Below are 17,716 nucleotides of genomic sequence, written 5' to 3' on the forward strand. Positions count from 1 at the left end.
AAATCTTTTCAGAAATAACTTGATCTCCCCCAATAGTTAACATCATATTATTGCTTAATTTAGGTTTTTTTTAAGGGGGCACTATGGTTAGATTGGCTAGAGTAGTATTTTCTATGTGATTTAAGTCCTTTGCTAGAAAAGGTAATATGGCCAGGTCATGTGAGAACAGTCTTTTTACCCACCAACAGGTTTATTTCAAGAAAGAAAAATAGGGAAATAAGTTAATTTTTGCTCAAAGAGATGGAACATGAAAACATATTTGGAAATTTTCTTAAAGATATGTATAACTAATAAGGGCTGAAGGGCAATATGCATTTATTATTTGATTGAAAGAAGGTAGAATAAAAAGATTCATTTTAAGCTCAAGTAGTTATGTGGCTGGTCATAAGAATCTTGCCAGAACAAGAATCTGACACATGATTTTAAAAATGTATCCAAAACATGCAAGTATATTTTTAATTTACCCTCCTGATAGCTTGGAATCTGTTTACAAGTAATGTTGGTTTCCTTTAACAGATTGCCTGGAATGGAAAAAACTAGTGATGTGTTTTTCATCTTCCATAAGGACTAAGAGAGTATATTAAAATATAATTGTCAAGACTCCTGTGTTGATCATAGAAATTACATAGTATAAATGATCAGTCACCGCTGAACACATTTTCTGAATATGTTATAGGTTAGGGAGCTTACTAAATGCTTGATAAGTAAGATGAGAGCCCCATCTTGTAAACTCAAGGAGTCTACGAGGCGGTGATTCCTTTGAATTATGATGAAGAGACATTTGGGGCTTTTTGTTTTTTTTCCAAGTTGAGAGGGAGTAGTGCAGAGCCACATTTTCTCATCTGTGGCTTTTATTTTCAAACAGCTGAATGGGGTTATGGACATTCTCTGGCCAAGGCATGGAGCTGTGCTAACCAGTCCACATGCTGATGTAGAACCAGTGCACATTGGAGTGGTCTTGATATTTTGCTAATTTTGAAGTCATGCCCTATTTCTGCTTTTAAAGGAGAAAATTACTGAAGCCACATTGTTGTTTGGCAGCAAAGGGGGTGATTTAATGAATACTGACTTTTTATTTTCAGAGACATTATCAAGTACCCAGAATTTCCTTGGTGCTATATGGAACATAGGAGAAAACCTGATTGAGGCATTCTTGGTCTCTTGTATTCTATGAGCTGTAATACTCACTGCATGCTGTAAGCTCCCCAAAGTGGCAGAGAGACAACTCTTTTTTCCTTCTGATTCAGCTGGAAGAGGGAGAGAGAGAGAATGAATAGGCCTTGGGTAGAGTTAGGTGTTTACCTCTTTTTTGTGAGATAGATTGGCTTGAGCAGTGACAATCCCATTGGGGCATTTTCTGGGGGTGGGGAGGAGGAGAGAGGCAATATGCTTCATTCATGCACAGTGACTTAGGTCATTTAATAATAGATTATGTTCTACATACATTATAAAGCACTATAAAATTTATTGTTATGTCAGCTGCTAAACCTGATGTATGTACATATGTGTATTTTACTGCATTCAGTCTTTTGTGTGTGTATGACTAATACTTTCACTTATAATAGATTTTTTTTTTATGTACAGCAGATATTCAATGACTATAAATCTGTATCATTTGATTCACAAGTATCTCTTCATTCTGCATTTATCCATAAGTAGACCAAAAATTTGTAAATTTGAGGAGGGCAACATAGCTACTCACAGCTGGAGAAGTTGAGTGCTGGTTATTTAGCTGTTGTCTCTTATCTCTAAACCTACCCTTCTATCGTCTGCTTTGTGATGCTGGGGCCACTGTATTCAGTCTTCTTTTTTAACCTTTATTTTTTTTTCTTTATTTTTGTGGCAGTTTTAGTTTTACAGAGAAATCGAGCAGAAAGTACAAATAGTTCCCATTACCCCCTCCATATATAGTTTTGTGGTACATTTGTTACAAGTATGAATCAATATTGATAAGTTATTATTAACTTAATTTTATATTAGGGTTCCCTCTTTGTATTGTACAGCTCTGTGGGTTTTGCTTAATATATAATGTTGTGTTCACCATTATTGTGTCATACAGAATAGTTTTTCTGCCCTAAAAAGCCTCTGTGATCCACCTATATTCAATCTTATATATTTAGCCCAGGTTTATATATAGCTCATGTGTATTGAATTTGACTTTTAAAAATTCTAAAATTTATTAAACTTATGTTAGGTACTATTCCAGTTGCTTTCCATGTATCTATAAAGTAGGTAAGGAGACTGAAGCACAAAATGGTTAAGTAACTTGGAAAAGTCTCGCAACATATAAATGGCATATTCAGAAATTGAACCCAGACTGCTTAGTGTGATGAGTATCTAAGTGTAAGTGTTAAAAAGCATCAGAGGCGGAAGGAAAGCTCCTCAGTAGCTTATTTAATAGGTAGGCTCTTTGATTTTCTGTTTTTTCACATAATTCTTCTGTTTAGATGCTCGAGTCAAAAGGAGAGAACTAAAATAAAAACCTTCTTAAGCATATAAACTGTACTGAATACTAAGCAGATAATGTTACAGTGCTGGATCTGTAGTAGGAACTGGGAAATACCTACTTGAATACGTAGGTGATTGCTGCCTAAATTTATGGATGTATCCTTTATATGGTCCAACATCAGTTTTTCCTCATCCTGAATGCACAAACCCTGGACTTTGGCGTTATCAGCACCACACTGTAACTAGCCGAACTGGCCAGCCCTACAGCCCTAGCCTTGTTTTTTAAAAGCTGCTAATTACAGCATTGGTACGTATAGTGATTAATACCTCTTCCCAGCTTCTGGTGTAGCTAGTCAGTCACATTTTAAAACAGCCAATTGTTTCGTGCTTGGGATCTGGACTGCAGCCTTTGAAGTTATACTTCAGTGTATCTTAAAAACATTTCCTTAGGTACCTGCTGATTACTGGCCTCAGTTTGTCCTGGTGAAGGCTTTTGGACTCAATTGTTTGCTCTCCACATTTATTTTGTTACAGGGAGTGAGTGGTGTAGAGAAACTCATTATATCCATGCTGGCGGACCTGGCCCTGGTTCAGAGCACCACTGTTGAGGACCCTGTTTACCTCATTGCTTAATTTTAACTATGCTTTTTTTTGGCTGCTGGCTCGTGCGGGGATCTCAAGCATTGACCTTGGTGTTATCAGCACCACGCTCTGAGCCAGTTAACTTCCAGCCTCTTGGCTGTGCTTTTTTAAAAAAAGGCCAGGGAAGCTATTCCAGAACCTAAAGTTGGTGTCCGTAGTAGGAGAGGCAGGGTGCTTCAGAGAAAGCTTATGTTCTTTTTCTTTTAAACAATTGTCAGATGAGGATCTCAGAATACAAACTTCATCACCATTGCTATTAGAGTGACTTACAATCACAATTTATAGTGAAATTTTCTTGGTTTGAGCGATGCCATGTTGCTTCTGTGTGGTTTTTCTCTCCTCGAAAATGAGGAGCTGCCCATCTTAATTCAGTTGTGAAAGTATCTTGAGCAGCTGATAAGAATTTGGGGCCTTATGTAAAATTTTTCTAGATGGTTCTATTCAGACGTCACCTTAGAGTGTAAGATTCTTGAAGGTTAGTATCTTGATTTTTCTTTTTTCCTGTCTACTGTGAAGTACTGTACACAATAGCCATTCAGAATTTGAAATGTGCCTAGAGTTTGCATTTAATTTTATTTTTGTTCTTTAAGGAAATAAAAGTCATCAGATATTAGAATACTTCTCAATTACAAGTGATCTTAAATAAAATTTTAGATTTTGCACCTTTCTCTTTTCATGAGAATTAAAGATTGGATATATGAAACTCAGGACTCTGAGGGAGAGTTGCGTATTCTGAATCAACTTCAAACTTTTAAATGGAGCACTAGTCAGGAAATAGGAAATCTCTTTCGTGTGCATATTATTTGTCACCAAACTTAAGTTTACAGTAACCACGAGAAAGGGATAAATGGAAAAGTTTCTAGCTAACCAGGGTTATTTAGGGTAGGGAAATAAATGTTCTTCTTTGTTGTTAGTGTTTGTATAACCAGAAAAATCCATCAACATATAATGTGTACATATCATTTCACCCAGCAATTCTGCTTTTAGGACTTACAGAAGTTCTCGCACAAGTTTGTAAAAATACATATACTAGTAGGTTCATTGCAGAATTGTTTTAATATCAGAAAATGTGGGCAGTTGTCATCTTTATACTTTTCTATATTTCTAATTTTCTTGAAATGAGAACATAGACATATAATGGGAAATGGTATTCTTTTAAATTTGCACATTGGGACATCAGATAGAGAGCAAAAATATCGTTTGACATTCATTTTCATACCCTTCCATGCCTGACAACATAGCTCGTTCTGATGAAGAAAACATTGATAGAAATCTACTGGAAATTCTTTTTAATCCTCCCTTCTCCAGCAGTAGTAAGCTGGTGACATTAACAACTATTATCATTTGACAGCATACCTTTTTCTAACTTTGGGAGATGTATTTCAAATATTTTTGTTACAAAATGCTAAATTTCCTTGAGGAATTATTCTTTCAGTTTATATTCCCACTACAGTATATTATGATATGCCCATTTTGCTGTTCTCTCAGCATTACTGCACATTAAAAATTCTAAATAAACTTTTATTGTTTATTTTCTGATAATGGAGGCAATATAATTTATTGTTGAAATGTGGAAAATAAAGAAAAAGACATTTTCTCACACATGGATACACACACACACACACACACACACACACACACACACACACACACACACACACACACACACACACACACACACACACACACACACACACACACACACACACACACACACACACACACACACACACACACACACCTGTAATTCCTCCACCCAGAAGTACTGCTAACATTTTGGTATATCGTTAAAACACTTTTCCTTTCTAAGTGTACATGTGCTCACCACTGGATTCTGGCCCCGTGTTGCTGGCATTTGCGTGGAGTAGCAGAAGAGCCTCAGTATATGTTACACCTGCCTCCCCTGTTAAGTAGTGCTTATTCTGCAGTGCAGTTGTTGTCATCTTTGCTCATTCTCAGTTAGTTGGTTGGTTTTTAAATATGTGAGAAATATGGTTTCAAAATGAATGATGGAACAGCAAGAGGAGAGAACAGTTAAATAAAGCTGGGAAATTCTGTTTTACAAGATTTGACAAACGTGCCTGTTAGGTTTGATGTGGATGAAGGAGCAGAATGAAAATTGAGTAAGAATAATTCGTTACTCAGAAAGAGCACTCATTCAAAAACTAATCCACATGTCACTGTCTTGGAATAGATAAAGATTTCTTAAGAGGGTGAAGATATTTCCTGTGTTTTCTTCTAGAAGCTTTACAATTCCACCTTATGTATCTATTTGTGTATATGGTGTGAGGAGGGATCAATTAGGAAACTAAATTAAAAAGATTCTGTTTACATTGTCATCAAAAAACATCAAACACTTAGGAATGAATTTAAAGAAAGATGTGTAAAATCTCTACATAGAAGATACAAAGTATTGCTGAAGGAATTAAAGAAGACTTAAATAAATGCAGGTATGTCATCATAATATGTGAGTTTTTCCCAAATGGATCCAAGGATTCAGAACAATTCCAGATTTCAGCAGGACTATGTGTGTGGGTTTAAGTGTGTGTAAATTGAGAAGCCAATTTCAAAATTCATGGAAATGGAAGGATCAAGAACAATGAAAACAAGGGGTTTTCAAAGTAAGGTTTGTGTGTGCTCAGTTATCTCCCAGGACCCATTCAGGGGGGTTGTGAAATCAAGACTGTTTCCATAACAACAGTAAGTTGTTATTTGCCTTCTCGCCATGTTGGTTTTGCACTGATGTTACAAAAGCAATAGTGGGCAAAACTGCTGGTGCCATAGCATAAGTCAAGAGAGTGGAACCAGGTCGTGCTAACAGTCACCGTGTTCTACAATGCTGTACGTTCACAGTTTAAAAACAAAGCAAGTTCCACTTTTTATTTTTTTTTTTAAAAGATGACCGGTAAGGGGATCTTAATCCTTGACTTGGTGTTGTCAGCACCACGCTCAGCCAGTGAGCAAACCCGGCCATCCCTATATGGGATCTGAACCTGGGGCCTTGGTGTTATCAGCACCGCACTCTCCCGAATGAGCCACGGGCCAGCCCCAGCAAGTTCCACTTAACAATGTTCTTAACAAAACAGTACACTTTATTACTTTTAATAAATCTCGACCCCTTTTTTAAAAATTGAGGTAAAATTCACATAACTTCAAATTAACCATTAACTGTTGTACAGTGTTCAATTCAATGGCTGACATTCAGTACATTGGTAGTATTATGCAACCATCACTTCTATCATGTTTCCAGAGATCACACATCTTTTTAACGTTCTGTGTGATGAAGTGGGGAGTCCACATAAACCCACTTCTGATGCATATTGAAGCATGATGGTTGCCTTGAGAAAAATACTCATGGGATTGTTTGAATTGTGAGCTGAACTTCAAGCTGCCTTTTTCGTGAACTCCATTTTTACTTGAGATAACTACTGAAAGATAAACTGTGGTTATGTAGATATGGGTATCAGGTAGACTTTTTAAAAAATGAAGTGTATCTGTTATGTGAAAATCTAGTAGTCGTTTCGCAGTGTATACATATATCAAAACATCACACTGTGCGGCAAAAATATCTAGTTTTATTTGCTAGTTATACTTCAGTAAAGCTGCGTGAAAAACCTAGTTATCTATTAAAATAGACATTGGAGAGATTTGCAAAGTATGTGAAACACTATTACTCTTCTTGTTACTTTTTTTGTTTTGGAAAATACAGTAATTATTCATGACACATTTGCTAATTTGTAATAAGTTTATTTTTAAAATTAATTACTAAATATTAATTTTTTTCAGTTTTAATTTCTAACATGGTAAGTATTGATAGACATAAGCAGAAGTTCTTTGATGCCCTCAATAATTTTTAGGAATGTAAAGGAATCTTGAGAGCAAAAAGTTTGAGAACCATTGACAATGTCAGTCTTGACCAAAAGTGAGAGGACTCACGTTGCTTATATGATTAGATATTAAGACACTTGTAAAGTTACCATAATTAAGATAGGGTGGTATTAATGAGTGGATTAAGAAATAAGCCAACAAAACAGAATAGAGAAGCCAGAACAGACTCACATATATAATAGTTTGATTTATGACACCATGGCAGTGTAGTGGAGAAAAGGTAGTCATTTTAGTAAATGGTGCCAAGTCCATTGGGAGGCCTGGGGAGTGGGGGTGAAGGCTTCCCCTTTTCCTTCTCTCTTTTTTTTTCCTTGCAGTTTTTTGCTGAAGAAACTGGGGTTTCTTTCTCACTGCTTAGACTTTGCTGATTGTATCCCCACAGTGTCCTTTACATGTTCTTCTCTTCCTTGTACTTCCATATTGGTAGCTAGATTTAAAGGTGTGCTGGAGCAGGCAAGTGCAACAGACAAAAATTTCTTTGACGGTGGTGGTGTGTATCAGGAGATATATAATGTTTAGTTGTTGCTTTTTGGGATGTTTCTGGTGGTTGGTGATTGCTTCCCAGAGATCCATTAATTTATAGTTGTTATGAAGTGGTAATAATTTAATTATACTGTTCCTTCTTCATAAACTAGTTGGAATACTTCTATAACTTTATAGAGAAACTTCCTGTATTAGTCTGTTTCTTTTGCTTATAACAAAATACTTGGAACTATGTAATTTATAAAGAAAATGAAATTTATTGCTTATAGTTTCGGAGGCAGGGAAGTCCAAAGTCCAGGGAACATAGCTGCTGAAGGCCTCGGTGGTGGTTCTTGGTGGTGGCAACAGTGACCCAGGGGTCTCACATGGCAGAAAATGGTGGAGCAGAGAGAACTTCTCATGTGCTCTTCTTTTAAAGCCCCCGGAACCATGCTTCTGACCACCATTATTGATCCATTCACCATGGCATGGATCTAATCACTTCTTCAAGGCCCCACTTTTCAATTACCATGATAGGATCTCCCACCCTCAATAGTTACAGTGGGAATTAAATTTTAGGGGGTCATTCAATCCAAGGCACTTCCCTTTGTTAAGTAATTGATTTTACTTTTATTTCCACAAAATTGAATTACTTTTATAATAAGAAAATTAACTGAAATAAGTTCTAGGTCAATTCTGATTCTAATTAATTTTAATTATATGTGGGTTTTTTTGGTTCTTTTTTTTTTTAGCGGCTGGCTGGTAAGGGGATCTGAACCCTTGACCTTCGTGTTACAACACGGTGCTCTAACCAACTGAGCTAACAGGCCAGCCCTAGATTTATGTTTTAATGTATAATAACTTATAGCAGAACTTCTCAACTTATCAGAGTCTATCTCTCCTTAACATATTTTGTAATACTTCCTATACTATTCTGAAATGAAATTTATAGATAATTTAGTACTATACACTTGATACATAGTATTTCTTGGTATTGAATTTTGGTTTGAAAATGATTTTCCCTCAGAATTTTGAAGGAGTTACCTCATTGTTGTAAAACATCCGTTGTTACTGAATATTAGTTTTATAACACATAAATCCTACATACTTTGCATACTTCCTGGTTTTTTTTTTTTTCCTCTTTGAAATCTTTTCAGAATTCTCTTATCCATTGCATTCTGAAATTTCACAGTAATGCATCAGTGGTGAAGACATGTGGTAGACCATTTTAATTTGAAGATATCTGTCTCCCTTTATAGCTGGGAATATTCCCCCCCTAATATTTCTTTCATGTTTTTTCCTCTCATTCAGGTATTTCTGTTTCTTGTATGTTAGATCTCTTGGATTGATTGTCTTTGTTTTCTGTATTTTCTCATATTTCCCATTTTTGTTCCTTTTTTTTGGTTCTAAGCTAAATTTTTGACTTTATTTTCTGTCACATCTAGTGATATTTTAATTTTCCCAATTATATTTTAAAATTTTGTTTTCTGCATGTTCTTTTTCACTGCATCCTATTTTTGTTTTATACAGTATCTTCACAAATCGTTTTAATAATTATAATTAGTTTCTTCACAGTTCTTTTGCTGCTTAAATCACCTCTGTTTTCTCTAGGTTCAGCTTTTGATTTTTTATTTGTCCTCTGTGCAGTAGTCTGGCCTCAAGTATTAGATGATTCATAGCTATCTGTTCTTACTCAAAACCTAGGGAATAGCGCAGCTGACCAGGAGCTCCATTTATGTGGATAGACTTTGTCTACTGGCAGTTGTGGAGCTGGCTTTTCCAGGTCCTGCTTTCTTAGATTGGAAATTAGTCAGGACCTCAGTATCAGCTCCCTTTGTACACATTTTGGGCTTTGTCTCTTAATTGTTTTTCTTGTCTAATTGTATTAACTAAAACCACCAATGCTACGCTTAATAGTTTCTGATCTTAGTGAAAGTGCCTCTAGTGTTTACCTGTTAAATGCTCATCCTGGACTTTGATTTACTCTGCTTAGTCTCTCCTATCTGTCTTCCAATGTTTTTTGAAATCTTTCATCTGCTGATGGCCTGCTGGGATTCTGTTTACAATGGTTTTAGGTTCTTAGTTTTTAATTCTGTTGCTGTCATTTTAAAGGCATCTCAGAAAAGAGGACATAAACACATAGGTTTTGCCTATCATTGGTTATTTAATTATCATTCCATTGAGACTCTAAAAATATAACAGACACACACACCCACACACACACATTGGGATGCTGTGAATCTTCTTTCAGTTAGGTCATTGAATAAAAGTGTTTCATGATACCGGGATTTACTTCTTTGTGTCTCTTTATGAAACTGAGTTATCAAACTGTTTTGGAAATACATTGTGACTCTTTTATTCAGTATTGACAAAAAATGTCCATCCATTTTCAAAGGCTGTAATTTGAGAAAATTTTTGATTTATGTTTTACCTAGAGTAATTAAATTTTGAAGGAAGAATTTTTCCTTAGGTGGTCATATGAGAAACTAATGAATGAACAGAAAATATTTATCTATACGTCGAATTTTTTTCTTTAAAGAAAAATGTTTCAAATACTCCTATAGTTAGTGGATAGGAATAGAGTGATTGCTAGAGTAAATTTATGCACTGCTATGGTTAGGGATGATATACCGAGTTTGGGTGAATGCTTGGTGTAAACTTGGTTCCAAAAGCAGCAGATGATAGAACAGTCCTCTTTGTTGTCGGGATCACAGAAAACTGATCAATCTCCCTGTAATCCCTCCCTCTTTTTTTAATTTGAAGAATTTTTTGGTGGGGGAGAATATGTAATATATTGATATGGTTCAGAAAGCCAAATGTACAAAAAAATGGAGGTTCACCATAAAATGTCTCACTCCTACGTGGTCCTCCAGCTTATTAGCATTTCTAGAATCTAATGTGTACTTCCAGAAACATTCCTTAGACATAGAAGCAGTGAGGTATTTATGTTGTTGTGTATCTGTAAGTAAATTGTGGGATAAATTCTGATGCTGTTATTTTATCAGGTTTTTAAATGAAGTATCTTGGCAATAGCTCCAATTGCTATCTGCCTCATCCTTTTTTATGGCTGTTTTTCTAATTTATTTAATCTTAACTGATGGATATTTGGTTTATTTTAGCCTTTACTGTTTAAAAACAATACTACAAATAATAAACTTGTACATAGGTCATTTGACATGTCTGATTGTTAGTATATCTGCAAAATTATATCTAGTAAAATAGCTGAAAATGTCCTAATTAAGTTTTCTGTATTTTGTATTTCTTCATATTTCTCCATTGGTCAAAACAGGGAGGTTCAACTGAAAGGATCTGTAATTTGTAAGTTTAATTTATGATGTGTTTGTTGAGACCTTCTTGGTTTTCTTTAGAGAAAATTTTTTTACAGATAACACTTATTGAAAAATTAATAGTAATACTAACTTTTGAGTATAAGTAATAAAATAGAACTCCACTGTGGATTATCAGTCTCTTTTCAGTTTGGCTATTTTTTTTTTTTTTTTGGAGCTGGCCAGTATGGGGATGCAAACCCTTGACTTTGATTTTACAAGGCTGTGCTCTAAACAACTGAGCTAACTGGCGAGCCCCAGTTTGGCTATTAATGTTTTTTGGGGGTTGTAAAAAAATTTTTTTTATTGGTTATGTTATGAATATTCATGAGATACGAAGCTGATTGCTACCACTCAGGCCCAACATGTGAAGGCCAGATTCATGCTGACAGCATACCCATTACCACTAATAGCATTTGTACCTCATGTCCCCCACCCAATTAGCCCCAACCTCCCTGGCTATTAATGTTAAAGAAGCTTATTTGGAATTTTAAATAGTTCTAATTAAGGCGATTTTCTTTTTGCCCTTTTATTATGCCAATATTCTTATCTTAAGATGTTAGATTTTTGCAATTTCTTGGTAATTTTTAAGCAAAATTTGTATTAACCTAAAGGGTACTATTGATGAATATAAGTAATGCTACTTAAGAAATGAACTTAACATGAGTACTTAGTGTACTTAGGCTTTTAGGATTGCCATAGAAGTAGGACTGTAGGAAAAATAAGTAAGTGGAGAAAAATATCACAGTTTAACATTTAAAGTCTGCATGTTTAGCCTGCTTTTGTTGAAAGTTATATTTGTACTGTATAATCTTTCCTTTGAAATGACCATTTAGCCCCTTCATGGGTTTGAAGCGTTTACCTTCCCAACCAAAATCACAATGCCAAAGAGCACTGGGTTGGATGCCAAGTATATCCCCGTGTATTGTTCCAAGTACTGGTGTTCCACATGTTGTGGAACCATCTGTGAGATTTTTCTGATGATCGAAACCATTTATTTGTCACCTGTCCTGGAGAGGAGGATCTTCCCAACATCTACTACCTTCTTTGGAATACTGCACTTTCTCTTAAAAAAGAGAAATGTGGTATCAAGAGAAGGATTTTTCCTCCCTTTATTCCTTTTTGACAGTTTCTTTCATATTTGTTATCAAATCTTCAGAATCATGGTCTCTTCAGTAGTCTCCATGTGCTAAGGACAGAATGACCTTCCTCAAACACTACTTGCCCATCATTTTTCTTCACAAAATCCATTAATCTCTTATGTTAAGCCCAAACTTACCTTCTTGGCTTTTCATTCTTCTACTTTACCTCCTTAACCAGATGTTCCTTTTTTTGAGGTGGGGGGGCTCCTTTTAATGTTTATTTGTTAATATCTGTTAAAGTAGTACTGTATTAACAGAAAATAAATTTTGAGTAGAAATGTTTAAAGGTTTCCAGATTTCTTTCTCCTCGTTGTGCTTCTCTTTTTTATAAACTAAAGATTTATAAAAACATACTCTTTCACTTATATAGGCCATCTTAAATGTTTATTACTAAAACATAGTTTAGAAAAACCATGGTTCATTGACTCCATAATGAAGAGCAGTGATTCTCAACCAAGGGCGATCTATTTCACAGGGGACATCTGACAATGTCTGGACAGTTTTCATTGTCACAGCTGGGTGAGAGGGTGCTACTGTCATCCAGTGGGTAGAGGCCAGGGGTGCTGCTAAATATCCTACAGTGCATAGGACAGACAATAAAGAATTATCTGGTCCAAAACGTCAATCAATGATGCCAAGGTTGAGAAAACCTGATGTAGAGTCATCACAAATAATCCTTGTTCTCTTGGTATAGTAGCCATACACATTTATGCACTTTATGTAATTAAGATCCTCCTTTCATTTTAAATTTAAATTTTATTTTTTAATATCAAATATATGTATATACTTGTCTAATAGTATATAAAGGGAGCCATATATGTGGTTTCCACTTTGTAATCATTTTCAACCCCTCTGACAGTGGCTTCTGCATTTTCACCATTCTTATATTGCTACTATTTTTCAATGTTAGAAATTCCTCTTTACTTTCTCTCTCTTCCCTATTTTCTTTCTCTTGTGTTTCCAGTATTATCATACCTTTTATTTAATAATCTTTGTGTTTTATGTACATATAAATATTCCTCATATATTCTTTCTTGTACCTTTTGTTTTCTTTGGAGTTAATATTGTTTTGCCTTTTCTTTTTGATTAGTCTTCTAAAATGTAAAAAAATTTATTCCTTGCATTTCTGAAAAGCTTTCTCACATTTAGTTTATGATTTGTTTAGGCATATAATTCTGGTTTGGAAATCATTTCTCAGAATTTTGAATCTTTTATTTTATCTTACAGTGTTACTGTTGAGAAATCTGATCTTTTGAAAGCATTTTGTATCTTTGAACTTCATTATTTTTTAATTTGGTTGTTGCTTTGTAAAACTGTCTATTCACTGAATTTCCAATCATAGAGCCTAGTATTTTGAGCTTGTTTTTCATATGAAAAAGTGTTCAGAAAGCCAAAAGAAAAATGCATTTCTTTAATGAAGAAATAATGGCTTTCATTGAACAAGAAAAGTTTAAAGTAAGACTTTGCATCTGTAGAAGTGGTTTTCCACGTTTGGTGTATGTAAAGATTACCTGGTGATGCTTATTAATCAAGTAGATTCCTGGATCCATCCCCAAGATAGTGGGGTTCAGTTAAGCCTGTCATGGCACTAATAAATTTGCATTTTTCTAAGCAGGGATTGTGGTTCTGAACTATTTTACAAGCCTCAGTTGTGTCAAACTAAAGGAAAGTCTAAGCAGTGGTGAAATGACCACTAATTTCATCATCTTTCATTTATACAAATGTGTAACATCTTTAGATTAAATATATAACCTGTATACACATTTTTACACATGGTTTTTGAATCTGTAGAGTTATACTGGACATACTATTAATAAGGAAGCTGGAGATTCCAGGCTGATCAGCACCTGCCATTAAATATGGGACCGTGTTGTGTCATAATTTTTTATTCACATGTTTCTCTATCCCAGCATCCTGCACAGTCTTTGGAACAGTTTAGTTTCAAAAACTTTATGAGTGATCTGTGGGAATCTCTATAGCAATTCTGTACGCCTTTATGGTTCCCTATATAAAAGCAGTCTGAGTCTGCAGTAGTATTTCTTTGTGTTATGCTCTTGGTGTGCTTTATATCATGTTTAGTTTTAGGTATCTTTATTCCTGAAGGATTAAAATATTGTATAAGAGGCACAATTAGGTTCATTGCTTGAGTTCAGGTATAAGTCAATTGGGTTATCTATATTCAGAATTTGGTTGTAACAGTTGTCCCTCCATATCTATGAGGAATTGGTTCCAGGACCAAAGTCTGTGGATACTTAAGTTCCTGATATAAAATGGCATATAAAATGCCTGTATAACCTAGGTACATCCTCCTATACACTTTAAATCATCTCTAGATTACTTATAATACCTAATATAATGTAAATGCTACATAAATGGTTGTTATATTTTATTGTTTAAGGAATAATGACAAGAAAAAAGTCTGTACATGTTCAATACAGATGCAGGTTTTTTTTTTTCCTTCACGTATTTTTGATCCTCAGTTGAACCCATGGATGCAGAACCCATGGGTATGGAGGGCTGACTGTATTTCCTTTAAGTTGGCGTTAGCTTAAATTTACCATGTTTTTACTCTATGAGCCAAGATTTGTTTGGCATAAAGGAAGCCAATGCTTTAAACATCTTTTTTAAACTACTTTTATCAGCATCTCTGGGCATGGTAGTACATGGGTTAATTACATATTCATATTTACTTCATAAAATAATTCTGATTCAGCCTCTTACTTTGTTAGCTGTTAATATATGTACATGAGAATCTTAAGTGTTAGATTTTCATTTTAATTTAGGAAAAAGTACAATGTAGCTGCATTATAGAAAATTTAAAAGCTTAAAATCACGTATTATCCTTTCATCTTTGCATAAAACTACAGTCCCAGAACCAATTTATATTTTAGGTTGACTGGGGTATTGTTTATATTTTTTTGTAGTCGTATTGTGTTCTAAAACTGTATAACCAATGTTTCCTTATCTCCTAATATAATTTTGAAAATAAGGGCTTGATAATTTAAATTCTTTTGTTACTTCAGACTGCATGGAAGAGACTTTTAAGTATACTATATTGTTTATATGAATTTTCAGTGTCTGTTAACCCTTAAAATTCAGCTGAGTATTAAAGACAGTGGTATGTATTAAAATAACAGCAGGTTTTGCTTCTCCCTATTAAAAAGCAAACCTGAGTTTAGAGAACTTAAAAAAAGGGCATTGTTTCCTCCAGATGATTAAGTATTAAATGTGAGAAGTATTGCTTTGTCAGCTGTTATGGAATGGAAAAAAATAAATGAAAACTATTTTTAGAAACTCCATTTATTACTTCATTGTGCTGCGTGTGTGGGCACATATTCCCAGGCCATAGGACTTATTCTGTGGTAACTGTAGAGGTGCTAATGGCAACAGAGCAATTTTCTTGGTTGCAGTTCTGTCCTTTTTAAGTGTATGTCAAGTAATTGTTGACTTTGAGTGTTATTATGTGTGCTGTAGTAATAATGTTACTTTTTCTGTTTTACTAATAAGCATGAATAAAATATATTAGAAAAACAAAACATTTATAACTCTTCTGGTAACCAATTTAGAGATTTGACAGTATAATATGGAAATACCACATGCTCTCAGAGAAAGCTTTCTGAGTGACATTAACCTAAGATGATTACCAGAAAGATGTTTCTATGATTTTTTTTTTTTTTTTTTAATTTAAAGAGTGTAGAGTTGCAAAATGTTTAGAAAACTATAACTTTTGAGCAATGTGTTAGCACTTTACTTCTGGTATTTTATTTTGCTTTTGGTAATTTTTTTTCTTTGAATTTTTTTTCACTTTGGTAATTTTACAGCAAGCTATTCTAGCTTCCTATTTAATGTACATGTGATATATTTGTTTTCACATGTTGGTGCTTAGGGATGTTGTGACTATTGTTTAGAAAATCAAATGATGTTATGACATTTTAAATATATTTTGTGAGCTCTGGCCGTTATCTGTAACCTGAATAATCTATCAAAATTCTCCTGTCAAATTTATAGTTATACTGAATTTTTCAAGCAGGTGAGGATAATTTTGGAAGTGCTTGTAAATCTTTTATTTGGATAACCTTAATTTTTCTCAAAGTCTAGACAAGCCTTTTAAAAATAGACATTCATTTCCAAACTCACGCCCAGGACTGTGGTCAAAGGTAAACGCTCGCAGACCTCAAGGTCTGTGAATTTGTAGATCTCTATTTTACCCCTTGCTCTATAGAAGATCCTATGTTTAAATTTTAACTAGACCTTAGAGCAGTTTCAATAAAGGTAAGTTAGTTACACACTGATTTGAATTACATTATTTTTAGGTTCTCATATGCTGTGGTTACTTAAAAAATCTGAACGTTGTTTTACACACCAGTTTGTATGGTGATGAAGATCCCTAGTGCGTACCTCATAATGTCTGTTTATAGATTCAGAAACTCTTAGTCTGAAGGTCTCATTGTACTCTTTTTTTTTTCCTTGAATAATCAGGAATACCTATAAAGTGTTGTATGTTGTGAGGATTTACTGCCTAACACAATTCCTTCCACAGGTTAGCCTCTCAATAAATGTCTACAAAGACAATCTTATTTTATAGGTTACCCAGCACCAGAAGTGTAAAGCAGGTCTAAATAGTCTAAATATATTCATTTAAATATATTCTTAAATGCCATCTCTTTCTTAATTTTGCATTTTCCTAACTTTGTATATCATCCCTGTGAATGTAAGGTGGCTTTTCGTACATTTATTCTTTTTTTTTTTCCTCTTTCAACAGGGGAAAATGCAGTGTTGCACTTCTGAATGAAACAGAATCAGTATTGTCATATCTTGATAAAGAGGTTAGTCACAATCATACTTGTTTAGTGGTTTTTTTCCCCTTTATTTGACACAAAGCCCATAATTTTGAATTTATTTCCTTTTTGTATCAAAGTATTATTGCACCATTAAAACTGTTATAGTAAATGTGTAGTGACTAGAATACATTCAGGTAGTTTGATTTTTCTGCTTAGCTGAGGTAAGAGTTAATAAAAACCCCTGTGTCTGTTTTTCAGTCAGTAATGAAAGATTTTATGAAGAATAATAGCACATGCTTTAGTTGATAGTAGATAAATATTTTTGCCTTTATGAAATAAATACTTTAGTGTTGTTAGCAATTTGTATATGCTAAAAACTTTAGTAGATGAAAATTAGCAAAGATCTTTACAGTTTTCTCCCATCCACTTGACTTACTTGATTTTTAATCACAGTCCTTTACCAATCTTTGGGATAGGAACTGACCTCTGGCAATGTATTTAGGGAATCAGTCTCTCTCCTTCTCTCTCTCTTTCTCTCTCCTCTCTGTTTGAGAAGTAGTTTTCTTTTAGACCAAAACAAATAATAAAACATTTCTATTTCTTTTTGCTTGATTTAATTTTGCACTATTCTGTTCCTATTTAATTTTTTTTGGCTTCATTTAATTTTGCACTATTTTACATGATCACGATAACACCATGCTCTCCTTAAAGATTTATGAATTTATTTACCAAAATTCATACATGCTGAAGTTTTATGCTTTCATTATTGTGACATTGATTTTTTTCACTTTATAAAAAGTAGAACAAATTATGTTTACCTAGATATTTTCTGTCATTTTTTTCAGGATACCTTTTTCTACTCATTGGTCTATGACCCCTCAGTGAAAACGCTATTAGCTGACAAAGGTGAAATCAGAGTAGGACCCAGATATCAAGCAGACATTCCAGAAATGCTCATAGAAGGTATGTTTTTCTCTGGGTTCAAGTCCTGTGAAAACACATATATCTTAAAATTCAAATATTCTTA

At 34.2% G+C, this 17,716-nt stretch overlaps 1 protein-coding gene across 3 annotated transcripts in view; it reads left to right on the forward strand.

Annotated features, from left to right (window-relative positions):
- MTA3 (metastasis associated 1 family member 3) overlaps positions 1-17,716 on the forward strand; it is a 139,434-nt gene that overhangs the window by 42,624 nt on the left and 79,094 nt on the right. For all 3 annotated transcript variants that reach the window (XM_063077954.1, XM_063077955.1, XM_063077956.1), the window contains exons 5-6: positions 16,671-16,734; positions 17,535-17,652. In XM_063077954.1, the coding sequence (XP_062934024.1) occupies positions 16,671-16,734; positions 17,535-17,652 (182 nt within the window). The remainder of the gene's footprint in view (positions 1-16,670; positions 16,735-17,534; positions 17,653-17,716) is intronic.

This window comes from Cynocephalus volans, chromosome 14 (genome assembly GCF_027409185.1).
Source record: "Cynocephalus volans isolate mCynVol1 chromosome 14, mCynVol1.pri, whole genome shotgun sequence".
Taxonomy (NCBI): domain Eukaryota; kingdom Metazoa; phylum Chordata; class Mammalia; order Dermoptera; family Cynocephalidae; genus Cynocephalus; species Cynocephalus volans.